We start from the raw sequence: 21245 nt of genomic DNA on the forward strand, positions 1-21245 counted from the left end.
CCTTAAGCTCAAACTGGACAAAATGAAAGATTATAGCTTTTTGACCAGTCCCGTGAATTTTGGTGCCCCTAGCCACTAACATTTTTTCAGATACTCAAATGAGCTTTCTAGTAACGTTGAAGCGATGAAGCCGACGAGCAGTTACTATACGGCACTTTGCTGTGAATTGACACACTTCTACACTGGCGTGAGACACCAAATTTCAGAGGAATGGAGAAAAAAGCTATAATCTTTTTAAGGCTGCATCTTTTCGCTTTTTTCGACCTGAGTCATCGTTAGATTTTTACGCACGTACAGAGATGAATATTAGAGTAGGACGTCGTTATATGAAAAAAAAAACTTCATAGCACAAGAGAAAAATAATTTTTTTTTGTTCTATTTGGAGCCCCTTACAATCGGGAGTCGATTGGTTTTGTCTCCGCTTGGTGCATTGAATGTTAAATTTGTATGAAGATTTGTATGAAAAAAAAAATCCTCTTTTTTGCATTTTCCATTTAGAGAGCTCAAAATGTCTTAAACCATACGTTTTATGACTTCAAATAAAAGGTTTTTTGATGCTAAACAACTTTGCCGAAGACACTGAAGAGTTAGAATGTCCCTAAAACGCTATAGGTTTTCGAAGATGAGTATGTCGAATTAAATGCTGAAAATATTTTTTTCTGCCAATACTACCAGTGTGCCGGCGTCAGTCAGATTTACATCAGAAGTAACCTGTCGTCCTAGCTATTTAGTGTCTTCGTGAAAGTTGTTAGGCATCTAGAAATGTTTTAGCGTAATGAAGAGTACTCTAAAAAGGAAATGCAAAAAAGTTGCTTTTCCCATACAAAATCAAGAAAAAACACGTTTATTTATTGGCGCTACTAGGCTTGGGGGATGGTTTCTCAGTATTTTTTTTTGTTTGTTTTGTGTACGTTGCTTCCTCTGGTGAACTGGAAACCGTTTTCATAGATATAGAATCGAAACCAGGATTTTAACATAGTGACCTCATATGAATAATTTCCTAAACTTTGAGTCAAATCTTAGAAGGTCATTGACATGAGGTCTGCACACTCGAGATGGAATGACCCAGCTGAAACTCAGTTCGCATAAGAGTTGCTGATTGGGTGTCAACTGTGTTATTCCACGTTATCAATTCACCATTTTGAAATTTGTTTCTCTCAAAAAAAAAAAAACATGGCTTTTAGATGAGAAAAATCATCATTTCGAAACTCTATTGAGTATGACTTCTCCTAGTATCTTTTTATCTTCATTCGGGTGGCAGTAAAAAGGGTCATATCAATTTTCAAGAACCGACCATGTACACTTTGTTCATTGACCCGAAAAAATGATCTGTCCAAAATTTCACCTCAATCGGACATGATTTGGGGGTGCCTCAAAGCGCTCAAAGTTGTGATTTTCGTCCCTCGAAAATCTACCAAGAGGAGGAGTACACGAAATTGAGAAAATCGATTTTTTTTCGATGTCAAATGTCTTAAAAATGCATAAAACATCAAGATCTGGTGTTATCTCGAAAAAAAAAAAGTTGACCGAAAATCGACCTTCTGGGATTTTTATTGTTTCTGGAACCACCCTAGTAAAATATAATTGAACCACCCTGATGAAATTTAAGTTTGAGTTACCTAACGAACATTAAAATAATTAACATCTGGTTTGGAACGAGTTGTGAGTCATTTTAGAAGTCAGTAAAATATTCCATATTAAGCCTTTGGTTGGCTAGAAAACGGCTATGTCCCAGAAAGTTGATTGTTGGTCAAAAATTTATTTTTGAGATAACACCAGATCTCGATGTTCCATGCATTTTTAGGACATTTGGCATCGAAAAAAAAATTCGATTTTCCTAATTTCATTTATCAACCCCCCTCCCCTTGCTAGATTTTCGAGGGGCGCAAAATTCACAACTTTGAGCGCTTTGAGGCACCCCTAAAACATGTCCGATTGAGGTGAAATTTTACACAGATCATTTTTTTTGGCCAATGAACAAAATGTACATGTTTGGTTTTTGAAATTCGGTGATGAAATTTTTTCCATACAGTCATTGCCACCCTATTCTACATGCATACTAATATCACTAATGCAAAATAATCATGGTAGTATTTGGTATTATTTTTTTTAATTTTCTCTATCCTATGAATTTTTGTATAATTGTTAAACTCGAGTTGCTCTGACATGTCTACCATTTCAAAATTGTTGCGACTGAAAATTATTCTTCATTCTAAATGTAGGTAATCAAATTGGCGAACTGAAAACCTAATTTGCAACGAAACGATTTTTAGTGACCAAAGTTCGCATAAATCGAGTTTTTAAATAAACCCACATATATTGCGCGCAAATGACCGCGCGTCTCCATTTTATCATGTTCGATGAAGACGCTTTGTTATTCGAAATGACTCCAGGGCAGTTAGCGTAATGCCAAATAATGGAAAACTATTTATGAATATTTGGTGAATATGTCGCATATGCGAAAATGTCATGTGGCCATTATTTATCATTTTATAACTATAATCATGTTAGAAGCTCACAATGAGACCATCATAGGATTATCAGTTAGGTCGATTTGAAATCCCGTTCATGATAAAGTTTTATTGTGCAGTATTTTGCCAGTAAAAGCTCAAATCAGCTTTATTTTATCTTTTTTCGGTTGAGCCTTTTAACGTCACTTCCATTGATGCTTGGCAATCAACTCAATTAATGCTAAACAATGAAAAGTATAACAAAAACAATGAAAACAAAAACACTGTCTCAACTCAATAAAATCATATTGTATTGTTTTACAAATAAATCTTGCCATTTAATATTTTGTTCCATAATTTAACGTAATCATCTCTCATCATAACAGATTCTCTGGAAGCATTGGCTTCCGATCTTCCGCGCACAGTACACACTTGACTAAATGATTCACTATTAACAGGTCCATTAACCGGCAGCGGCTTGTTGCGCATTCGACTGCAATGGAAAGTATTCAGGCCGAAAGTGAACCAATCGATGAAGAGGACGATGTACCGTGAGTATACATTTGTTTGCGATAGCTTCTGGTCAACTGGGTTTGGGTTACAATTTGATTGTTTTTCTTTTTTTTCACAGACCGGGTGGTATTCCTGCACGCAGCGAGAAGGGTGAGCGGCTCCTGCTGTTCATCGGTATTATCGATATTTTGCAATCCTATAGGTTAAGGAAAAAGCTGGAACATACATGGAAGAGTATTATACACGATGGTGTAAGTATTTACGTTCAGATAAGGGTCAATACCGTGTTTGACACTTTTTTTTTTTAATCGTAGGATACCGTATCGGTACACCGGCCCTCGTTCTATGCACAACGTTTCCAGGACTTCATGGCGAAGACTGTCTTCAAGAAAATTCCATCCCGTAAGTACAACCGGTTGGTGCTAGTGGTGCACAACCAATGACAATCATTGGCGAATCAGTGAAAAGTTTTCTGTCTTGGCTGATATGGAATAAGAGTACTGTCTATATTTCTACGGAACCAAACGCAAGTTGGCTGTTTTGGGGAACTTGTTTTTGTCTTTGCTAGGGGCCATGACCGCTCATATAGTGCAAACCTTCGTGTCAACTTTGTTCTGCTCGAAAGTGATATGTCCACAGTAAAATTAAAGTTAAACTTCTTACTATAACACATGTTAAAAAAATAGTTTATCTTCCCGACAGGAACTGGTTTAGCAAACCACTGTATTCTCTCTATTTCTTTTCCCTTTCTCTCTTTCTTTTTGCATACATGCTGCATTAAATGATCGAAATTGTAAAATCAATCTACTTTTTATGGGTCCAAAATACGAAACAATTAAAAATAAAATAACAATTGCATTCGTTTAAAAAATCCAGTGGATCTTCCCGAGATCAAAGGCAATCATAGAAAATTTCGCACGTTGGTCACCAGCTATATAGGTAATCTAACAACTTTCTAACCCTACTGTACTTATCAGACTTCACTGCTTGCAAGACTGGCGCACTAGAGTGTCAGCGTCTATTGAGAATGGAGTTGAAGCCTGGAATGCACAAGCGCAAACCAGCATTAAACTGACTACGTTTTCCTGTTTGCTGTTGATTTTTTTTCCAGAAGCTTTCCTCTATTTGACTCTATATATATATATATATATATATATATATATATATATATATATATATATATATATATATATATATATATATATATATATATATATATATATATATATATATATATATATATATATATATATATATATATATATATATATATATATATATATATATATATATATATATATATATATTCATGTTAATACTTAAACCTAAAAGTTAAGGAATGCATTTTCGCTTTGTATGACCATCGCTTGTATGATTTGTTTTTTTTTTTGTTATAAGGTTTGAGCCGTTGAAATCTGGTGTGATCTTTCTGCTTGCCGCTATCAAACTATACTATCACTTTGCCGCCTAAAGCTATACTGTTTGAATTTTCAGTTTAAAGCTATCTTATGTAAGCATTCAATGATATAATCTTTTGAGTTCAATCTTGTTCTCACCACGTTCTCCCATTGCGAAATGATTGCTGTATATAAGTTTGATTTGTTAGAGTACTTTGATTTTGTTTAATGATTAGTTTGATTAAAAAAGGTAAAGGTTTTTCTTGAGAAACAAATTCGCTGACGTTTAGTGATGACGTGATCGTCTAGATATTGGCAATCCTTAGGATTGCTGGCAGTAATATAATCAGGATACGAGCAAGGCACGCTGCTGGATGCTTCAGTTTTTGGTTGTACATTAGGAATGTTCCGTTCGAGCATTTAGTTGAACACTATAATGAACTAGCGGGTATCGTGTATATATTGTGCAAATAGAATGATAAGTATGACGATTTATGAAACTGCACGTGCGTTTTTCGAAGGTGCTCGAGAGCAAGGAGTGCGCTTTTACACCACCATATGTTATCATATTTAATTGACAGTGTTCGGTTGAAATTCATTTTGTTGATCCCATGATTAGTGCCTTATGTACTGTTACCTAATTTTGATACCATCGGTTACTCCCAGAAGTTCGAAGGCTTCAGTGAAATACGAATTTTCATAACGATATTGGCTAATATGATTGGTTGAAAATCCAATCTCTTTTTTACTAAAATTCTTTATTAAAATTAATCAATAGACACCGTTTCAAGAATGCTCTTGTCTTCGGGTAACTGGTGATAAACCTAAAATTTAAGCTGATAGAGCAGTATTTTATAGAACTTTGAAGTGTCCACACTAACTTTGCTAAATCAGTTACTCACGAGTGCTAGTTGATCTTCCAATACCTTGTAGCATTCGACCGAACGATAAACCTGCTGTACGTGTACAGTTTCTTTATTTCCTCTGTATCCGCCACACACGTTTTGGTTGAAAGTTTTGCTTGATAATACCTTGTTTTTCTAACACCCGCTGGTTTTGTTTTTTTTTCTGTTTTTGAACCAATACACCAACAGAGCAACCCTGTTCTGTTTCCATTTTATGCCAAGCGGCGGGCGCACAGCCTGAACCATTTGTCCCGATTTTCCAAAGTGATTTTTTCCGTTTTTCTTCTCTTTTTTCTTTATTTTCAATCCCGCCTGATAACAAAAAATCCCGAAAATCGGTCACAACCGCGCTGCATACCCGCAATGCGAATTCGAATTTTGAATGACCCCAATGTGTGCGCTCGAATATCAGCGCTAAAACACTCACCGTCTAAGAGAAAAAGTCTCTCGAAAGCAGCACAGAGAGCCAAAAACGATGAAACTGACAGTCAACGTAAGTGTAAAGTATCATTTTGATTTTTTAATTTCTTATTAGTTTATGAGTTTGATTTTTGTACTTTCAACATTTTTGTTTTGTTTTGTTTTTCACTGGTGTGTTTTTTTTAAGTCTAAATTTTGCTCTTTTAACTAGATTTTATCTCCGATTTGAACACCCATCTTCTCTCTCTCTTGCACGGATGTTTGTGTCCATCGAGAAAAAAAATCAATGAAATATTTTTCTTTTCTTATCAACACTTTCCGTATTTTTCAGTTTACCCTTCTCTAAGATCTTTGTCTCTTTCTCTCTCTCTCTCTCTTTAAGCCTTAAGCTTAAATTCTTCGACACATCAAATAATTTTGTCTAAAATCTCTCTAATGGACCGCCTTTTTTATTTTTTTTTTGTTGCCCTGCAATAACCCGAGCAGCCGTTGCAGGCAGTTCCCACCAACATCACCACAATCATCAACAACAGCAGCAACAGCAACAGTCTCAGCAGTCTCAGTTCCATCCGACACAGACGCATTTCAACCAGCATACAACCGGAACACCTAAATCGGGTAAGTTTGTTAGGCGCCTTAAGGGTTTAATGGATTTTTGTTTAGTCCGTTTCACCGTGAATTTATTCGCACAATAAAGGCTTTGATTATAGTGCACGCGAATGCCGGCGCGAGGTGATTCGCCTCGGTTAATGTACAGTCGGAAGTAGAGTTGTACATTGAAGCACGGCAAGGCCTCGCGCCGCCAATCGCGTCCACCATAACCAGAGCCTAAAATTGCTTAAAATTCTCCTAGAGTGGAAAAGTTCTAATTAGGAGCAGTTTTTTCAGAACAATATAGCAAAATAATTGATTGATTATTTGTGGATTAAGATTCAGTTTGTATGTCTTATGTGGCGTCAATCTCTAAAAGTAGTTTCAATAAGTTTCTGATTACTACGACAAAGCCTTACGCTTAAGTAGTCGACTTCGGAATGGAAAGTTAAATCCGAGTTTAGCAGCCTTTAAAGTCCTTTTGAATCCAGTCCGATCTGTTTTCGTTGCAGCAATGGAAAAAACTTCACATAAGTAATGCTTATCAACCGAATAAATTTTTTTATATATTTTGGAGACACCTTCACCTCTTCTGTTGAGAAAATTTGGCAAAATTCAGAATTCCTTCAGCTAAAGCCTGAACAGTTATATGAATGCCCTATATATTGGAGAGCACTCTCGATAATAGAACTTGTATAATTTTCTACCTGTGATTTCCATATGATTGATTTCACTGTCGAAATTCAGCCGGCCATTCCTTCTTTCCGGGAATGGTTTCCGATTTGTAACTCTTTTCGTAATGCTCTGTTTCGCTTCTGTTCTGACATGAATCGGACTCATAAGATTTCGTTACAATCGAATTTAGGACCGGATTTCCCGGACTTATCTTACTCTGATGTCGATTAAACGTAAATTAATTCCAAACTCGATTATGAAATGGTGCTGGTTTTCCTTTGTAAGAATTTGAGAATCTAAAACAAAGAATAGAACTGCTTTGGATTAACTCAATTTATGCGAAAACTTTAAAAAAAAACATCCATCGAGAAACATCTTATCCAGCTAATCTCTATCAGAATTACGAGAAGCATTTATAAATTCAGATTTATATCAAGAGGAATTGATTTAATTTTACGAATTGTCCACTAAAGAAAGTGGTCCAAGCAAGGCAGGTTTACCCTAGCTTTTCCATTGAAAATATGGGAATTATTGAAAATATGGGAATGGACCTCTTTATTATAGTGGACCTCTCTGCTGTAGACCACTCGTCAGATGAACTCAATTTATGCGAAAACTCGAGTAATTTTCAGTAAACTATCACCGGGAAACATCTTATCCAGCTAATCTGTATCAAAATCTCGAGAACCATTTATAAGTTTCGGTTTATGTTAAAATAAATTGAGTTATTGTAGCGAAAGGTCCACTATAATTTAAATTACCATATATAAACAGAAATTGGATTAATTTTGGTGAAAGCTTGTGGGATTTTAGTGAAACTTCTTTCGAAAAACATCTTATCCAGCTTATTTCCATCAGAATCACGAGAAACATTTTGGGTAAAATTGGCATTGATGGACCACATCCTTTAATGGACCACCGGTCAGTTTAGCTTCCATCGGAAAACATCTTATACAGTTAACCAGGAACAGAATTACGAGGAAGATTTAGGTATAAATTCAAGAGAAGTTGAGTTAATTTGACGGGTGGTCCACTAAAGGTAGTGGTCCATATAAGACAGTTTTACTATAGCTTTTCCATTGAAGAGAAGTTATAGGCTAAATTTACCTAAATCCGCTAGAATAACTTAGTTTTTGTGAAAATTCGAGAAATTTTCAGAAGCTAATCTCCATTAGAATCACGAAAAATATTTAGGGTAGAACAACATTGGATGGACCTTATCCTTTAGTGGACCACCGGTCAGTTTAGTCCAGTAAAGGTAGTGGTCCATCTAAGGCAGTTTTATCTTAGCTTTTCCATTGAAAAGGATATATAGGGTAAATTAACCTATAGTGGACTCCTTTCCTATAGTGGACCACTCGCCGGAATTACACAATTTATGCGAAAACTCGAGGGATTTTCGTAAAACTTCCGTCGGGAAACATCTTATCCAGTTAATCAGAATCATGAGAATCACTTATAGGGTAAATTAACCTACAGTGGACCCCTTTTTAATAGTGCACCATCCATCAGATTATCTTAAATTATACGTAAACTCGAGGGATTCCATCGGGAAACATCTTATCCAGCTAATCTGTATCACAAGAAATCAATAGAAATTGAGTTAATCCGACTGGTCGTCCAGTATAGGAAGGGGTCCCAATTCAAGTTTAATGAAAATTGCTCTAGTTTTCACATAAATTGAGTTAAATAAACTTCGATTCATGTTAAAGGAACTTTGAACTAATCTTGCAAGTGGACCACTTTAGAAAAGGAGTCCACTACTGGTTAGTTTACCTAGTTTAAGTTTAGCATTTTTATCGAATTTGTTGAAAAGAAGAGCATGAAGAGCTATTCCCTCTGATCCCGTGCCGAGTCCGAGCCTTGTCCGTTCCGTATATGCTTCTCTCCGGGAGTTTTTATGCATTCATACTGTTCCGTGTTTGAATGTTGCTTGCACCTTGTTCTTGTTGAGAAATGTTGATCTGCAGCGAAATTTAGTGTTAAAGCTTTCGTAAAAACGCACGGCACAGATACGGCTCGGATCTGGCACGGAAGCAAGGGAAAAAGTGCTTAAATCTTAGTGATTGGCGTGTCAGATTTTCGAAATTACCCCACACCGGACCAGTAGCAAAACTATAAAAAATGCTTATTTTACTTCAAAGGCTAGAATTTGCCTTTTGAGTTTGAGCTTGAGCTGAGCTTAGGCTTAAATTTACCTTTTAGTGTAAAAAGTTCAAATCCTTTCATTTTCCTTCAAATATCTCATGCCACAATGTTTTTATTTTTCACGCTGCCTCTTTCGGGAATGGTTGTGCTAACTGTAACCCTCACATTACCGATCGGTAATTTGTGTGTGGAATGCTTTCCGCTTATCAACTAACACTATCTAACTAGAGCTGGACGGTACATCCAGTGTGCAACCTACTATATCCCTGACGATGACCAGCTCCGGCAGTAACGGGGCTGGTAATGCTTCCACCGGCCAGGTCGCGGGTGGACCAGGAGTTAAGCCTGCGCGGGCAGGCGGCGTGGGTAGCAGTGCAGTGACTCCAACGATGCCACCGCTAAAGAAGAAAACTTCCATTGTGAAAGCTAGCGTGCCACCGCCGGTTCCGCCCCGTGGTTCACCCAAAATGAGCAAGGCTGGCATGAAAGGCGGCGGCGGCGGAGGAAACCCGGGAGCTACCGGGTCGCTACCAAGTCAGTCCGGCAGTAGCTACCGGGGCAGATCCAGTGCAGGTGTGTGTGTGCGTGTATTCGCGTTAAGCAATAGTAGATTCAACGTTAGCGTAGTGTTTTATAGTTTGTGCGTTTTTATTCATTTGCACCATGGTTGCCATACTTGCATGTACGTTTTTTGTTTGACAGTTTGCCTTCCAGACAATCAAATAAATATATACGTAGAGTTAAGCTCTCAGGTAGTTTTTGATCGTTTATGTATAGCATGGATAAGCGACCCCAAATTACTTCCAGATCCTGACGAATGTTGTTTTGTTAGAGAAGTTAATCACACTTATGATTTTTGCTGATATCCATCAGGCAAAACCAATCGGCATCTTAGACCTTTACTACCGGCCCCGAAACCGCCTCTGTTGGGAAATGTAGCCGATTATACGCGTTCTCCGAATAAAGTTATCAACTGGCTGAGCAGTCAAGACTTTCAGGTTCCGGGAGATGGCTCGGTAGGAGTGCCAGTTACTGGACGAAAGAAAGTTACGGAGGCTAAGAAAAGCAGTTCTTCAGCAAAAAAGATGACTACCATCCCTGAGACAAGCCACCCGATCGAAAGAACCGAATCAGTGCAAGACCGAATACGGCGGTTTTCCGGCCCTGATAACCCCGGAAGAACTCTACCTCTCAAAAGAAACAGTTATGTTATTACGAAACGAAAACTAGTTTCTCCGAAGCTGGAAGTTAACAATAATCTTTCTGTTCCCGAAAAATTCATCCCCATGGCAGAGCGTGTCCAGGAGTTTGAGGAGGAACTTACCGATACGTTGGTCCTGTCGAAGCTCCGAGATGTAGTACGCAGTCGAAGGGAAATATTTGACTCACCTTGCTCAACATTAGATCGACCAAAGCCGAAACAGCAGCTTGGAAATGGGTCTGCGTTGGGCAAACCCGTCTGTATCGTGACAGTAAAACCAATTACCAAGCTCAGCCATGCCGAGGAAATCCAACGCCGTATCGCTGAAATCGAGCGAGAGATACGCAATAACGAGGAACGCTTGAAAATCATACCATCAGAGCCGCAGCAAGTGTCCAAAGCAAAGATTACCAGAAATGATAGCTTTCTGTCTCGCCTGAAACCAACAAGGGCTAGCGTGGTAACGTCCGCGATGGAACCGGTACCAGTTAGTGAAAAGACTACCATACTGCGACAGCTCGGACTTCCGGTGGACGAAAATCATAACCTGGAAAGTTATCTCAGTCAGTTCAGCCTGGAGGGGGAGTTTGTCTAGTTCGCCCGGCCGGTTCCTCTATCGCTAAAACTGCTCGCTTCGAGCTAGACTTTCAGTTTGTCATAGATAACATTGTTTTTGATTTATAGGTTTTTGTTTTGCTTTGGTTCGAATCGTAAGCATTTCAGTCATTATAAGAAACGCATCCTCTTAGTTTTGTAGTTGGTAAAGTGAAATCAACGTCTTGGTTTCTCTAATATTACCCCTCGGATCAAATAGGATTAGCACGTGAACACATTTCTCAGTCGCACTAGTGCAACACACACACATCAACAGAAACACGAACAGCTAACTTAGTAGTAACTACACCATCTGTGATACAGTTTTGGTGAAATATCGGAGACTTTTTGGTTAAAATAGACCGCTATAGTGGTATTCAACATTTTTGCGTAGCCTTCTAGAATTATTATTTTTTCTCATGAAAATTCATACAATAATCACCGAATTTGGCTTCGGCCGTTTCTAGAATGTGACACTGAACAGCCAGTACAGCACACAAGTATGCATAACACAACCGTACTTAGCCGCTTTTCTCCTCGTATCGCGCTAGGCACATCTCCTTCCTGCTCTTCCACCCCTCCCCCTGCTTTCGACGACATCTCCGAGCATGGTAGCAGTAGTCATCGGCACTCCTCGGACGATAAAACGGGCAGCAGCAGCGGTATCGGTAGCGGAAGTGGCAGTGGAGGTGGTATTGGCAGCCGCGGTGGTGGCAGCAATGGGGGCGGCGCTGGAGGTGACGGAGGAACGGTGGATCGGCGTAGCACATCCTGCCGGAGTGATAACTACAAGGAAGACTCGATTAGGTGGGTATTGGCTAGGTACTGGGGACGGCGGAGTGGGTGGGTAATCTGGTGTTGTGCATGGTCGAATGTTGACTGAATTATGTTTTCGTTTCTCTTGGCACTGATTGTTTATCATTCTTTGGGTGATGTCGAATAACAACTCTCCAGTTACTTTGTTGAAAAAATAAAGAGTTTGAAACAGATCATTTTTAATTCAAAAATTAAATTCCATTGTTGCCAAGTGTGAGTTTTATATTCGAATACATGCATGAGCACCATTTCTGATTCGATTCCATTTGTTTGTGGTTAGTCGTTCTAGCAGCATTCTATCTGAGTTTGTCACAAACTGTAAAGCTTACACTGTATTTTTTTCTTCTCCTTTTCATTCTCATCATGTCATCGCATTTCGCTGTGCTTTGGTAAAAATTTCGATTTCGATTTTTATTTAAAAACTTAAAAACAAACCAGTATATCAGAAATAAGATTAGAAAGTCATTTAGCAGTCGAATCGTCATCCAATAGCAATTACGGATCTAGAGGTGCGCTAGCGTGGACACCGCCGGCATCAGTCGAAGGTTCAACACCCACCTGGACCGAAGGAACGCCCAGTTTCACGGAGTCCAGCTCTAGCGGCGATATAGGAAGTAAGTAGCTGTTTCTATTGAAATTGTGTTGTGTCTTCGGATAACGTTAACACCGTGAAATAGTTTTTTTTTTTGCAAAACAGTCGTTCAAGGTAAACGTTGTTCGACATAAAGTGTGTACACGCGAAAGTTCGAACCTAAGCAATTATTGCGTTTTGTTTGTCAACTAAGCCATGAAAAAAGCATATTTATGAGACGTATTACAGAAGAAAGCAAACATCACCAGCTGTATGGGCGCCGGGACAGCTATTGCAATGCAACATCGATAAGGTACGGCGCTTAGAAGTCCCGAGGGTGGACAAATTGTTAACGTCCCTTTGTAATGGTGTAGAGCAGCTGTGCGACCATCTAGAGGCAGTGAATATGAAGCATTATCTGATCAACCCTCTTCTTATCCAGGGTTGAGTCGATACTATTAAATGGACGCCCGACATCATACACGTAGAGATAGAATCACGGTGTATGAGCTTGCTGATATCTGGATGAGCAAGCTCGGAGAATCATCAACTTAGCTCACTCGGAACGGGCTTCCGAGGTAATCAGCCGTATAAAAAATGTTCGGGGACTTCCAATAGCTTCGCACAAAAATCAACGTCCATGTTTGTTAATCGGTCTAAATAACCTGCATCTCTTAGCGCCGTGTAAAATGAAGATTGTTGAGCTCGGGAAACCCATTGCGGTACATTCCACGCTGGGCTGGGCAATTTACGGTCCAAATCAGTTGCAACCATCGAAAAAAAAAACCTTTCACGATCTGCTGAGAAGTCATTATGCTCTGGAGAATTCCATAACCGAAAAGCTACCAGAATCGGACGAGATCCGTAGGGACCGCGAAATTTTGGAAAGGACCACCAGAAGGGTTGGGGTTTGGTTTTGAAACGGAGTTAATATGGGACGACGAAGATGCTGAGCTTCCGGACAGTTATGGCTCCCAAGAGGATGAAATGTTTAGAGTAACGTCTTCTGAAGGATCCCGCTCTGTTCGAGAATGTATGCATTCAAATTGATTCGTACCAGCAAAAAGGCTACGTGCACCTAGCGACTGCTGAAGAACTGGCCGTAACCAAACCAGGCAAAGCATGGTATCTTCCACTCAACGCCGTGGTCAATCCTTGAAATCATGGAGAATTACGTATTGAGCGTGATGCAGCAGATGGCGTAAAAGGTATATTTTTAAACAGTCTTAAACAATCGTTAAAAAACTGTCCACGTGGTATGTGGATGGCCCCTAAGCCATTCTGAGCTTTCTAGAAAGGGGAATGCAAAATTGAGATTTCCCATAAAAAATACGTAACACGCCAGGCGAATACAAAACCCATCGACTTCCAAAAAAGGATTTTTAGGGCCCAAAATGAATTTGTGCTATCAAGTTTCATTTATTTTTCATATAACGCCGTTCTACTCTAATGTACATGTTTATAGAAAAAACGCGTCATAGCTGGGACACATTCCTTATCCAGGTTTTAAACCCAATCAAAAGTAATTTTGCTCAATATTGATGTGCTTTCGAACTTTTGCGTGTACGCTTTCAACAACAGTGTTCTAGTACCTACTTTAATCGTGAATTTTTCTCTATTCACTAGCATTCTCAGGCCAGTCATCTCCCCTGCATACGACCCTCTCGGACCGGGACCGCCACAAGCCAACGGTCGAGAAGGCCCTCAACTCGCTCACGTCCGAAATGGTAAGCTTTTCCAAGTCACACTACTCCTCCTCAACCTCGTCGGTATCGTCTGCTTCGGTCAATATCAAGAAGCTACACAAACAGGTGATCTATATGAAAAACAGTAGCTGTTCCAGCATAGAGCAAAGCAGCAGTGGAACTGGAAAAATCACAGCCGGCAACGGTACCGGCGGTTCCACTCCTTCGATGTTGTTGTCCCCGAACGCTGCTATCGCCACCAGTATCGGTAGCCGGCTGGATACTCCAGACCACTGTCTGCTCGAGTCGACCGCATCGGTTACGACCTTCGGTAAGACCGACACGTCCGCCATACCGTCACCGTCTTTGACGATCTCGGTGCTCGGTGCGCTGACCGATGGTCGCTCCGATTCGCTGGCCGATCTCGAACGCAACGTGCTGAGAATCAATGAGTGAGAATCCCGACAGTGACAGGGTTCGTACAAAAGTGTTATAGGGAATCGCATTGTGATTTAGTGTATGTATTTATACCGTTTATTTATTATATATACTCTTGATTTACGCAAACTAATTTTAAAAAACCAATTTACAAGTATCAAATCATAGCGTTCAAATACAAATTTACATGGCAACTTCTAAAGCAGAAATTATTGTGAATTGCAAGCTTTATTTGGGAATCTCGAACATTCGAACAAGTTCAAAGTTTAGATCCTGTTTGTCAATACTGTTATATTATTATATCATACACATGAAATGTAAACTAATTACACTATTAAAACGAAATAACGTTATCCATCACATCTACACTGTAAATACTTACCGTCTATGCTAAATTGATCTAGTATTGACCGTTGCCGATTGATGTATACGTAGGGTTGTCTGTAAAACTGCTGCAGGAATTTGCGTGCGAAAACTTCGGCGAGATGATGTAGGTGTAATTTGTTTCATTCTCCACACTCAGATTATTAACTAGATTTATTATTTAAGCTTCTTATTTCCAATTATACAAAGATATACGGTAATAAATACGCACTCTCTTGTATTATTATAAGCAGAAAAGAAAGTCAGCATTGCTGTAAATAGATAGATTCGACCCTTACCATTAGTACCCAGTTGAACTCCTCTACGTGTGCCTACATCTGATTTGGGTTGTCCCTATACTTTTGTAGGCCCCATCAACCAACGCCTCGCATGAAACCGACGGAAGCAGAGAGCAAGGCCTAGCCAAACAGACCACCGTCGGGTGCGTTCCGTTTTCCACCGAGGTCTTCCGGTCTGCTTGGCGGAAGTTTTTCTAAGTTAGTATACTGCATCCGGGTGTGGCCAGAAAGGGTTTTGTGTTTGTGGCTTCAGTCACCGTCGCGTTTATCGCCCCACTTGCGTTCGCAGTGTGACTAACTGTGTTTTGTGGTTTATAATTCATCATTATAAGAAATCATAGTTTTCTAGTCGGTTGCGATACATTTTGCGTTAAACTTTGGACTTTTGCTGTTAACTTGTTAACTAGTTTGTTTGTGTCCTCGTTAGGGTAAATGTACTAACGAGGATGATTTTATTCATTTGGGAAATTTTATTTAATTTTTCATGGTAAATAATTCTCAGTGAATCCAATCGGACAGTTTCATGTCAAACTACTAGACCTGATACGGCTGAATCCATCATTTTGAAGTTTAGTGAAACTTCCTTACAACCACATTTCAAAGATATTTTGTGTGCTTGTTGTATTAAATATTTTATCCACATTCCATATTATTGACTATAACTTTATATTACTAACACATCTGCAGTAACATTAAAATGTACTCTACTAACCCTCTCCATCTCTCTATACTTTCACGCTTTCGATAACCTGTGCGTAAAATAAATCATACAAACCAACGAATCGATTCATCATTGGAATGACTAACGAATAATCAAAAAAAAAAAAAAACTAGGAAAATTTAAGATATCAAGTAGATTATGATTACAATTGAGAAGTGTGTGGCGGAACGAACTGATCATTGTAGTAGGGATCGCGTAGCTCATGACGAACAAAGACGAACTGGACACCGCATCGAAATAAGCAAACTCGATATTGTAGGATGAGTTTCTGTGAGATATATACATTTGTGCAAGCCGAAAATAATATATATATACACACACAAGCATTAGGTAACTTAGGCCATCGTTCGTCATCGGGAATATAAATACTTATTAGCTATGAATTGAAGATATATCCAACAAAGAAGTAAATTACCTACCTGTTCTGTAAAAAGTTGAAAATTTCTCGAAGTTGATGATACTCGTTACGAAATAATTCCCAATAAACCAACCAATGCAACATAGTTGATGTAATTTTCGAGGTATTCAGTCGAATGTACATATTAATATGATTACTATTGAAGGAATGAAACATATTTCATCTCGTGCAAATATCATTACTCAAGTTCGTAACCTGTAAGTATGTATACACACATATACTCCAATAAAAAAACCATTGTATTTAGAATATTTACTATTGAGCAATGTTTTGTTGACTAATCAAAATTTACCATTTGAAGTGAGCAAGCAGAAGTGATTGTTTATTTATCATCTGACACTATTTTACGATGCATTGTGAGAGTGTTGCGAGAATAACATCGTAAAAGCTAAGTAACTCAAAACCAACAAATGAAACTAAGAGGATAATAAGACTTATCATTCTAACATTGACATACTCATTAGCTTAAAGTGCAAGCGCGGAACAATTCTATCCTTTCCATTTTTTTGGCTTTAATTTCTCAAACAAATAAACGAAGCGTTGTTTAATAACACCTGCTAATTATGGACATGATTTAGCACACAGGTATAATAAACAAGGCCTTTTGAACTTATTTTTCTCTGTTCGGTTTAGTTGGAAGTCATAGAAGATTGCTTCGTTAGAAGTTATACCAGCCCAAGTTCGCTGGATGAGAGCGACAGTGACAATGGCGAAGAACAAATCCAGTCGGACAGCAGCCGGAAGACGACGGACGGTTCGTGTGAGTAAAGTGGGTTGCAGTCCAAACATTGCGTCAAAAAAAATAAACGTTTTTATGAGCTCAGTTGACAATCAGTTTATGTTACCTAACATTTGAAAAGACTAACGATCGCGATCATCATTAGAATCTGAAATTTAAAAAAAATATCTCGCGCTTAGGTTGTGTGAACAGTAGTTTGAGCCCAATTGGTCAGGTTAAAAAAGTGACTGTTTGATTGGCAACTATAATACGATTTTTTTAAAGATATTCCAAATAATGAAGATGTGAACCAGTGAATAAAGTTTGATAAGCGAAGGAATACTTTCACCTGCCGCAGGTTACAAGCTAGGAAGGGGATTTTGTGGTTGAGATTGTCATTAAATGGTGCAAGATAATTGCTGTTCAGTAATGAGTTGAACGAACTAAAATTTCTGCCTTTGTGATAACTGTGTTTTAAACTAAAAAAAAGGAAAGTTGTCAAAACTAAATTAGGAAACACAAAAGTTTCATTGCTGGACGACTTTGACAATCCCTACACCAAAGTGCCAGTGCCTAAGACTTTACAGAACCGATGACATAAGATCTGGGTAAAAAATGGCGGCGAAGCTGCCCGTGGCTGAAAACCACCTCAATTAAGAAATAAAAAAAACTAAGCCGTGGGTCTTCACGAATAACAGAAACTACACGGACGAAGAGTGAAGAGTTTGGTCAGTGGGCCAGCCAATGAAACAATAATAAAAACGGATGAAAAAAAAACAAAGAAAACGCTATGCATAGTTGGTAAGGAAAGTATTTACAAATAATAAACCAAAAAATACAACAATAATGTAGATATGAAATACGAAACGGGGTCGTGACCGATATGTTACAGAGATAGCCTACAGCTAGGGCTGAAAAATGTTGATGACTTTTGTCAAATTTTTGCTTTTCGTGTTCTGCTATCAAAACAAAAATCACGCTTGAAACAATTGCCATGATAGGTTGGAATAAAAAGGGGCAACAGCGCAGTACACAGCTGCAGGCATTACAGTTTGCGAATATCACGACGAATATCATCGCTGTATCACGAGAAAACCATTATTCAAATGCATACATTCGAATAGATAGTTAGGCATAATTTGAAAATTACTGAACCATCAAAAATGGCAAAGGAAGAAGAAAACAAAACTATACCCACACCTTCACAGTAGCGAACCGACATATAATCAGATGCAATAACTGTTAATACATACTGTTACATGTTGATCTTTCGCGTGTCTTTGTTTCCTCACACTTCAAGCAATAAACCCTTTCCGTTAGTTTTTACGGTTAGCCATTTTGTTTCTTGTTACCAATTTTCATTCTTTTCTACATTCGAAACAAACAAATAAAAAATCAAAACGAAAATACAAAAAAAAGACGAAATTGTTGATAACCTTCCGCGCGATACCCGTCAAAGTTATGCAAATAAATATCATTCATCTCAATGTATCACATGATAAGAAGACTACCACATTATGAATCATGAAAAATAAAGCCAAGTACACTTAACGAAAACAATTAAAACCACCTTACTTTATTTGTGTGAGTATGCTTACAGCGACAAGGCCACTATTCCTCTGTGTTCCATATTTTTTCTTTGATTCCAATTTAATTGTTTTTATGTTCTGTTTTCTACTACTCTGGTTTTTCTCACCGTTTCTTTTCTTTCTTCTTACAGACACACCTGTAGAGTAGATAGAAATTAGCACTAACAGATCGTAGCAGGCCTCGTTCCAAACTCATAGTAGTATGTTCATTATGCCACTAACACACTGATACTACTACCACAACGCAATCAACGATGTTACACCACAGAAACCACAGAATAGAGTAGTAGCGTAAATATGTATAGCAAGTTAGAAAATGTGCCAAAGCAAAGCCTCCTGCAAAACGTCACTGGTCTGTCGAAATAACCATTTCGCTTCTAGCGATAGAACCGGTAATGGAAACGGGCAGATGCAACTACCAAACAAGTTTAAAAAAAAAAGCAAGATAAGTGTAAATAGTATGACGGCTTACTAACCCTACTGAAGTTGTTGAACGGTTCCACATTTTACCAGGTTGTAAAGTGATTGGAGCGCTGCTCGAGCAAACCGTAAATTTTTAACTAGCTTATATCAAGATGCAGTGCGAGATTCTGTTCTGCTAGGGTTAAGGCGATAACCTGCGATAGTTGTTTCTTTTTTCTACTTTTTCTTTTGCTCCCGGCAGGATCTGAGTAGTTTCTGTAATTTATTTGTTATTTTGTCCTGTAGAGTGCTCTATTATTCTATGCTAAACGGAACACTAACTATCGTTTCGATCTTTCTAACGCGTGTGAAGCTTTTTTTTTGTTGCGGTATTTATTGCCTGAGCGTGTTAACTTACTATTGATTGATATTATTTGTAAATAGCGGAACAATACAATGCAAACGATACAGCATTTGTAAATATTCTTAGGTGTTCAACCTGTTTGCTGCTACTAGGTGCTAATACAGTAGATGCGATAGTTTATTCGTAATTAGGTTTCCTTAACAACTTTCTTGCGTAAGCTTGTGTACAGTAAAATACAAAACTTCCCGAACGAAATTAGTGAAATTTTACAAACTCAAATATCAATAAACTCAATCATAGTTGGAATAGTGAGGCTGATTGTGAAAGAAATCCGTTGTCGAATGATTGTTCCAGAATTTTCAGTATGGAGTCTAAGAAAGTTAAGTATTATAAACCACTCGAGAACTGCAGCGGCAGGGATTTGAAATCGCAGCGATTCAGGAGGTGGCCAAATCCCGGAGAAAGGGAATTCCGTGCAGTGAACCCTATTGCACACATTTCTTTCAAGTACCACATCTACTACAGTGGCGGCAAAGCATGGGAACGGGACGTCGGTTTCGTAGTGCTGGGAAATCAGAAAACAAGAGTTATCCGGTGGAGGCCCGTAGATGACCGTATATGCGTGTTGAGGATTAAGGGCAAATTCTTCAACTACAGTTCAATCAAAAGCACCGACAAACGACAAATCCGATGAAGTCAAAGATGAGTTCTATGGCAAGCTTGAGTGAATCTATGACGAGTGCCCAAAACACGACGTAAAAGTCGTCATCGGAGATGCAAACGCACAGGTTGGGAGGAAGGAATTCTTCCGTCCGGTCATTGGAAGGCATAGCCTACACTCGTCAACCAATGAAAACGGCCTGAGGTTGATAAACTCTACCGCGGCCAGAGGAATGGCCATATGTAGCTCCTATTTTCCACGTTTAAATATTCGGAAACACCCCTGGAGGCATCCGAATGGAGAAGCTCGCTCCCAGATGGATCACTTACTGATTGACGGTCGGCACTTTTCGGATGTTACTGATGTTAGGTCTTTTCGGGGACCATTGTTCCGCTCACGGTTGTCGAGCGTGCTGAAATCTCGCACTGAGAGGACGACGCGTTTCAACATTCAGCGGTTGCGGAATGCGTGGCAGCAGAATACCCCAGAGAGCTGGATCAACGGATCGCAGAACAGCAGGATGAACGAGCGGAAGACATAAATGGGCTGTGGAGCAGTATCCACAGTGCCATTGAAACGACTGCGAGAGAGGTGGTAGGTAGGGTTTGCAATATTCCCGGAAATCGATTTCCCGGGAAACGGGAATAAAAAATCGCATTTCGTGGGAATTCCCGGGAACCGGGAAAAGACAAATTTTTCAGCAAAATGAGATTTTTAATGAAGTTGATCAGTAAAAGGTAACAAAAAATTGTTTTAATTTCATTCTCAATTCGCATGAAAAACAAATGAAATACAAAACATATTCAAGTTAACATCAAAAATTCGTGATCGATTTTTGTAGCATATTTTTGCAGAAGAGGAAAATTAAAGGGCTTCATGTCGTCAAACAATCGCTTCAGATCCGCTGACAATTTTCCTTTAAGCTCAAAATTTTTATTTCCTTTTGTAAAACTTTGCTCAAGTCTGCTGAATCACCGCTGATGTTCGATTTCTAGAATACTTTCAAATCACCGATTAAAGCTTTTGCTACACTTGATTGAAAACTGGTGTCCAATTCTTTCAGTTTGTTGAAGAGAAAACTAAGTGTTAGGCAGGCTAAATATTTGCTATATTCGGTACGGACTTTTTTAGCAAAATGTTTTTTACACTACAGTAAATATTTACTGTTTACTTGAGCGGTGGCAAACCTATTCGCTATTTTTTTTTCATTTAAATAGATTTGCTATGCTATTGTGATTTTTTTAAATAAACTGCGTTTTAAATCTGGTTTTCATTGACAGAACAACATTTCAAATTCTTTTGGAGT

The 21245-nt window shown here is 38.7% G+C and overlaps 1 protein-coding gene across 19 annotated transcripts in view; it reads left to right on the forward strand.

Annotated features, from left to right (window-relative positions):
- Nucleotides 1-19584, forward strand: part of LOC129732845 (phosphatidylinositol 4-phosphate 5-kinase type-1 beta) — an 84354-nt gene extending 64770 nt beyond the window's left edge. For 8 of the 19 annotated variants that reach the window (XM_055694173.1, XM_055694174.1, XM_055694175.1 and 5 more), the window contains 10 exons: nt 2909-3001; nt 3082-3214; nt 3278-3365; nt 3840-3902; nt 5678-5764; nt 6172-6303; nt 9328-9672; nt 11446-11701; nt 12149-12324; nt 13908-14992. In XM_055694173.1, coding sequence (XP_055550148.1) covers nt 2909-3001; nt 3082-3214; nt 3278-3365; nt 3840-3902; nt 5678-5764; nt 6172-6303; nt 9328-9672; nt 11446-11701; nt 12149-12324; nt 13908-14422 — 1888 coding nt within the window. In that variant the 3' untranslated portion in view covers nt 14423-14992. Of the gene's footprint in view, nt 1-2908; nt 3002-3081; nt 3215-3277; nt 3366-3839; nt 3903-5677; nt 5765-6171; nt 6304-9327; nt 9673-9972; nt 11395-11445; nt 11702-12148; nt 12325-13907; nt 14993-15135; nt 15265-15900 lie in introns of those variants that run through there. The other 11 variants (XM_055694182.1, XM_055694186.1, XM_055694187.1 and 8 more) reach the window with 10 other exon arrangements.
- Nucleotides 19585-21245: the final 1661 nt, after the last annotated feature.

The sequence above is a fragment of the Wyeomyia smithii genome, chromosome 3 (genome assembly GCF_029784165.1).
Source record: "Wyeomyia smithii strain HCP4-BCI-WySm-NY-G18 chromosome 3, ASM2978416v1, whole genome shotgun sequence".
In the NCBI taxonomy this organism is placed as follows: domain Eukaryota; kingdom Metazoa; phylum Arthropoda; class Insecta; order Diptera; family Culicidae; genus Wyeomyia; species Wyeomyia smithii.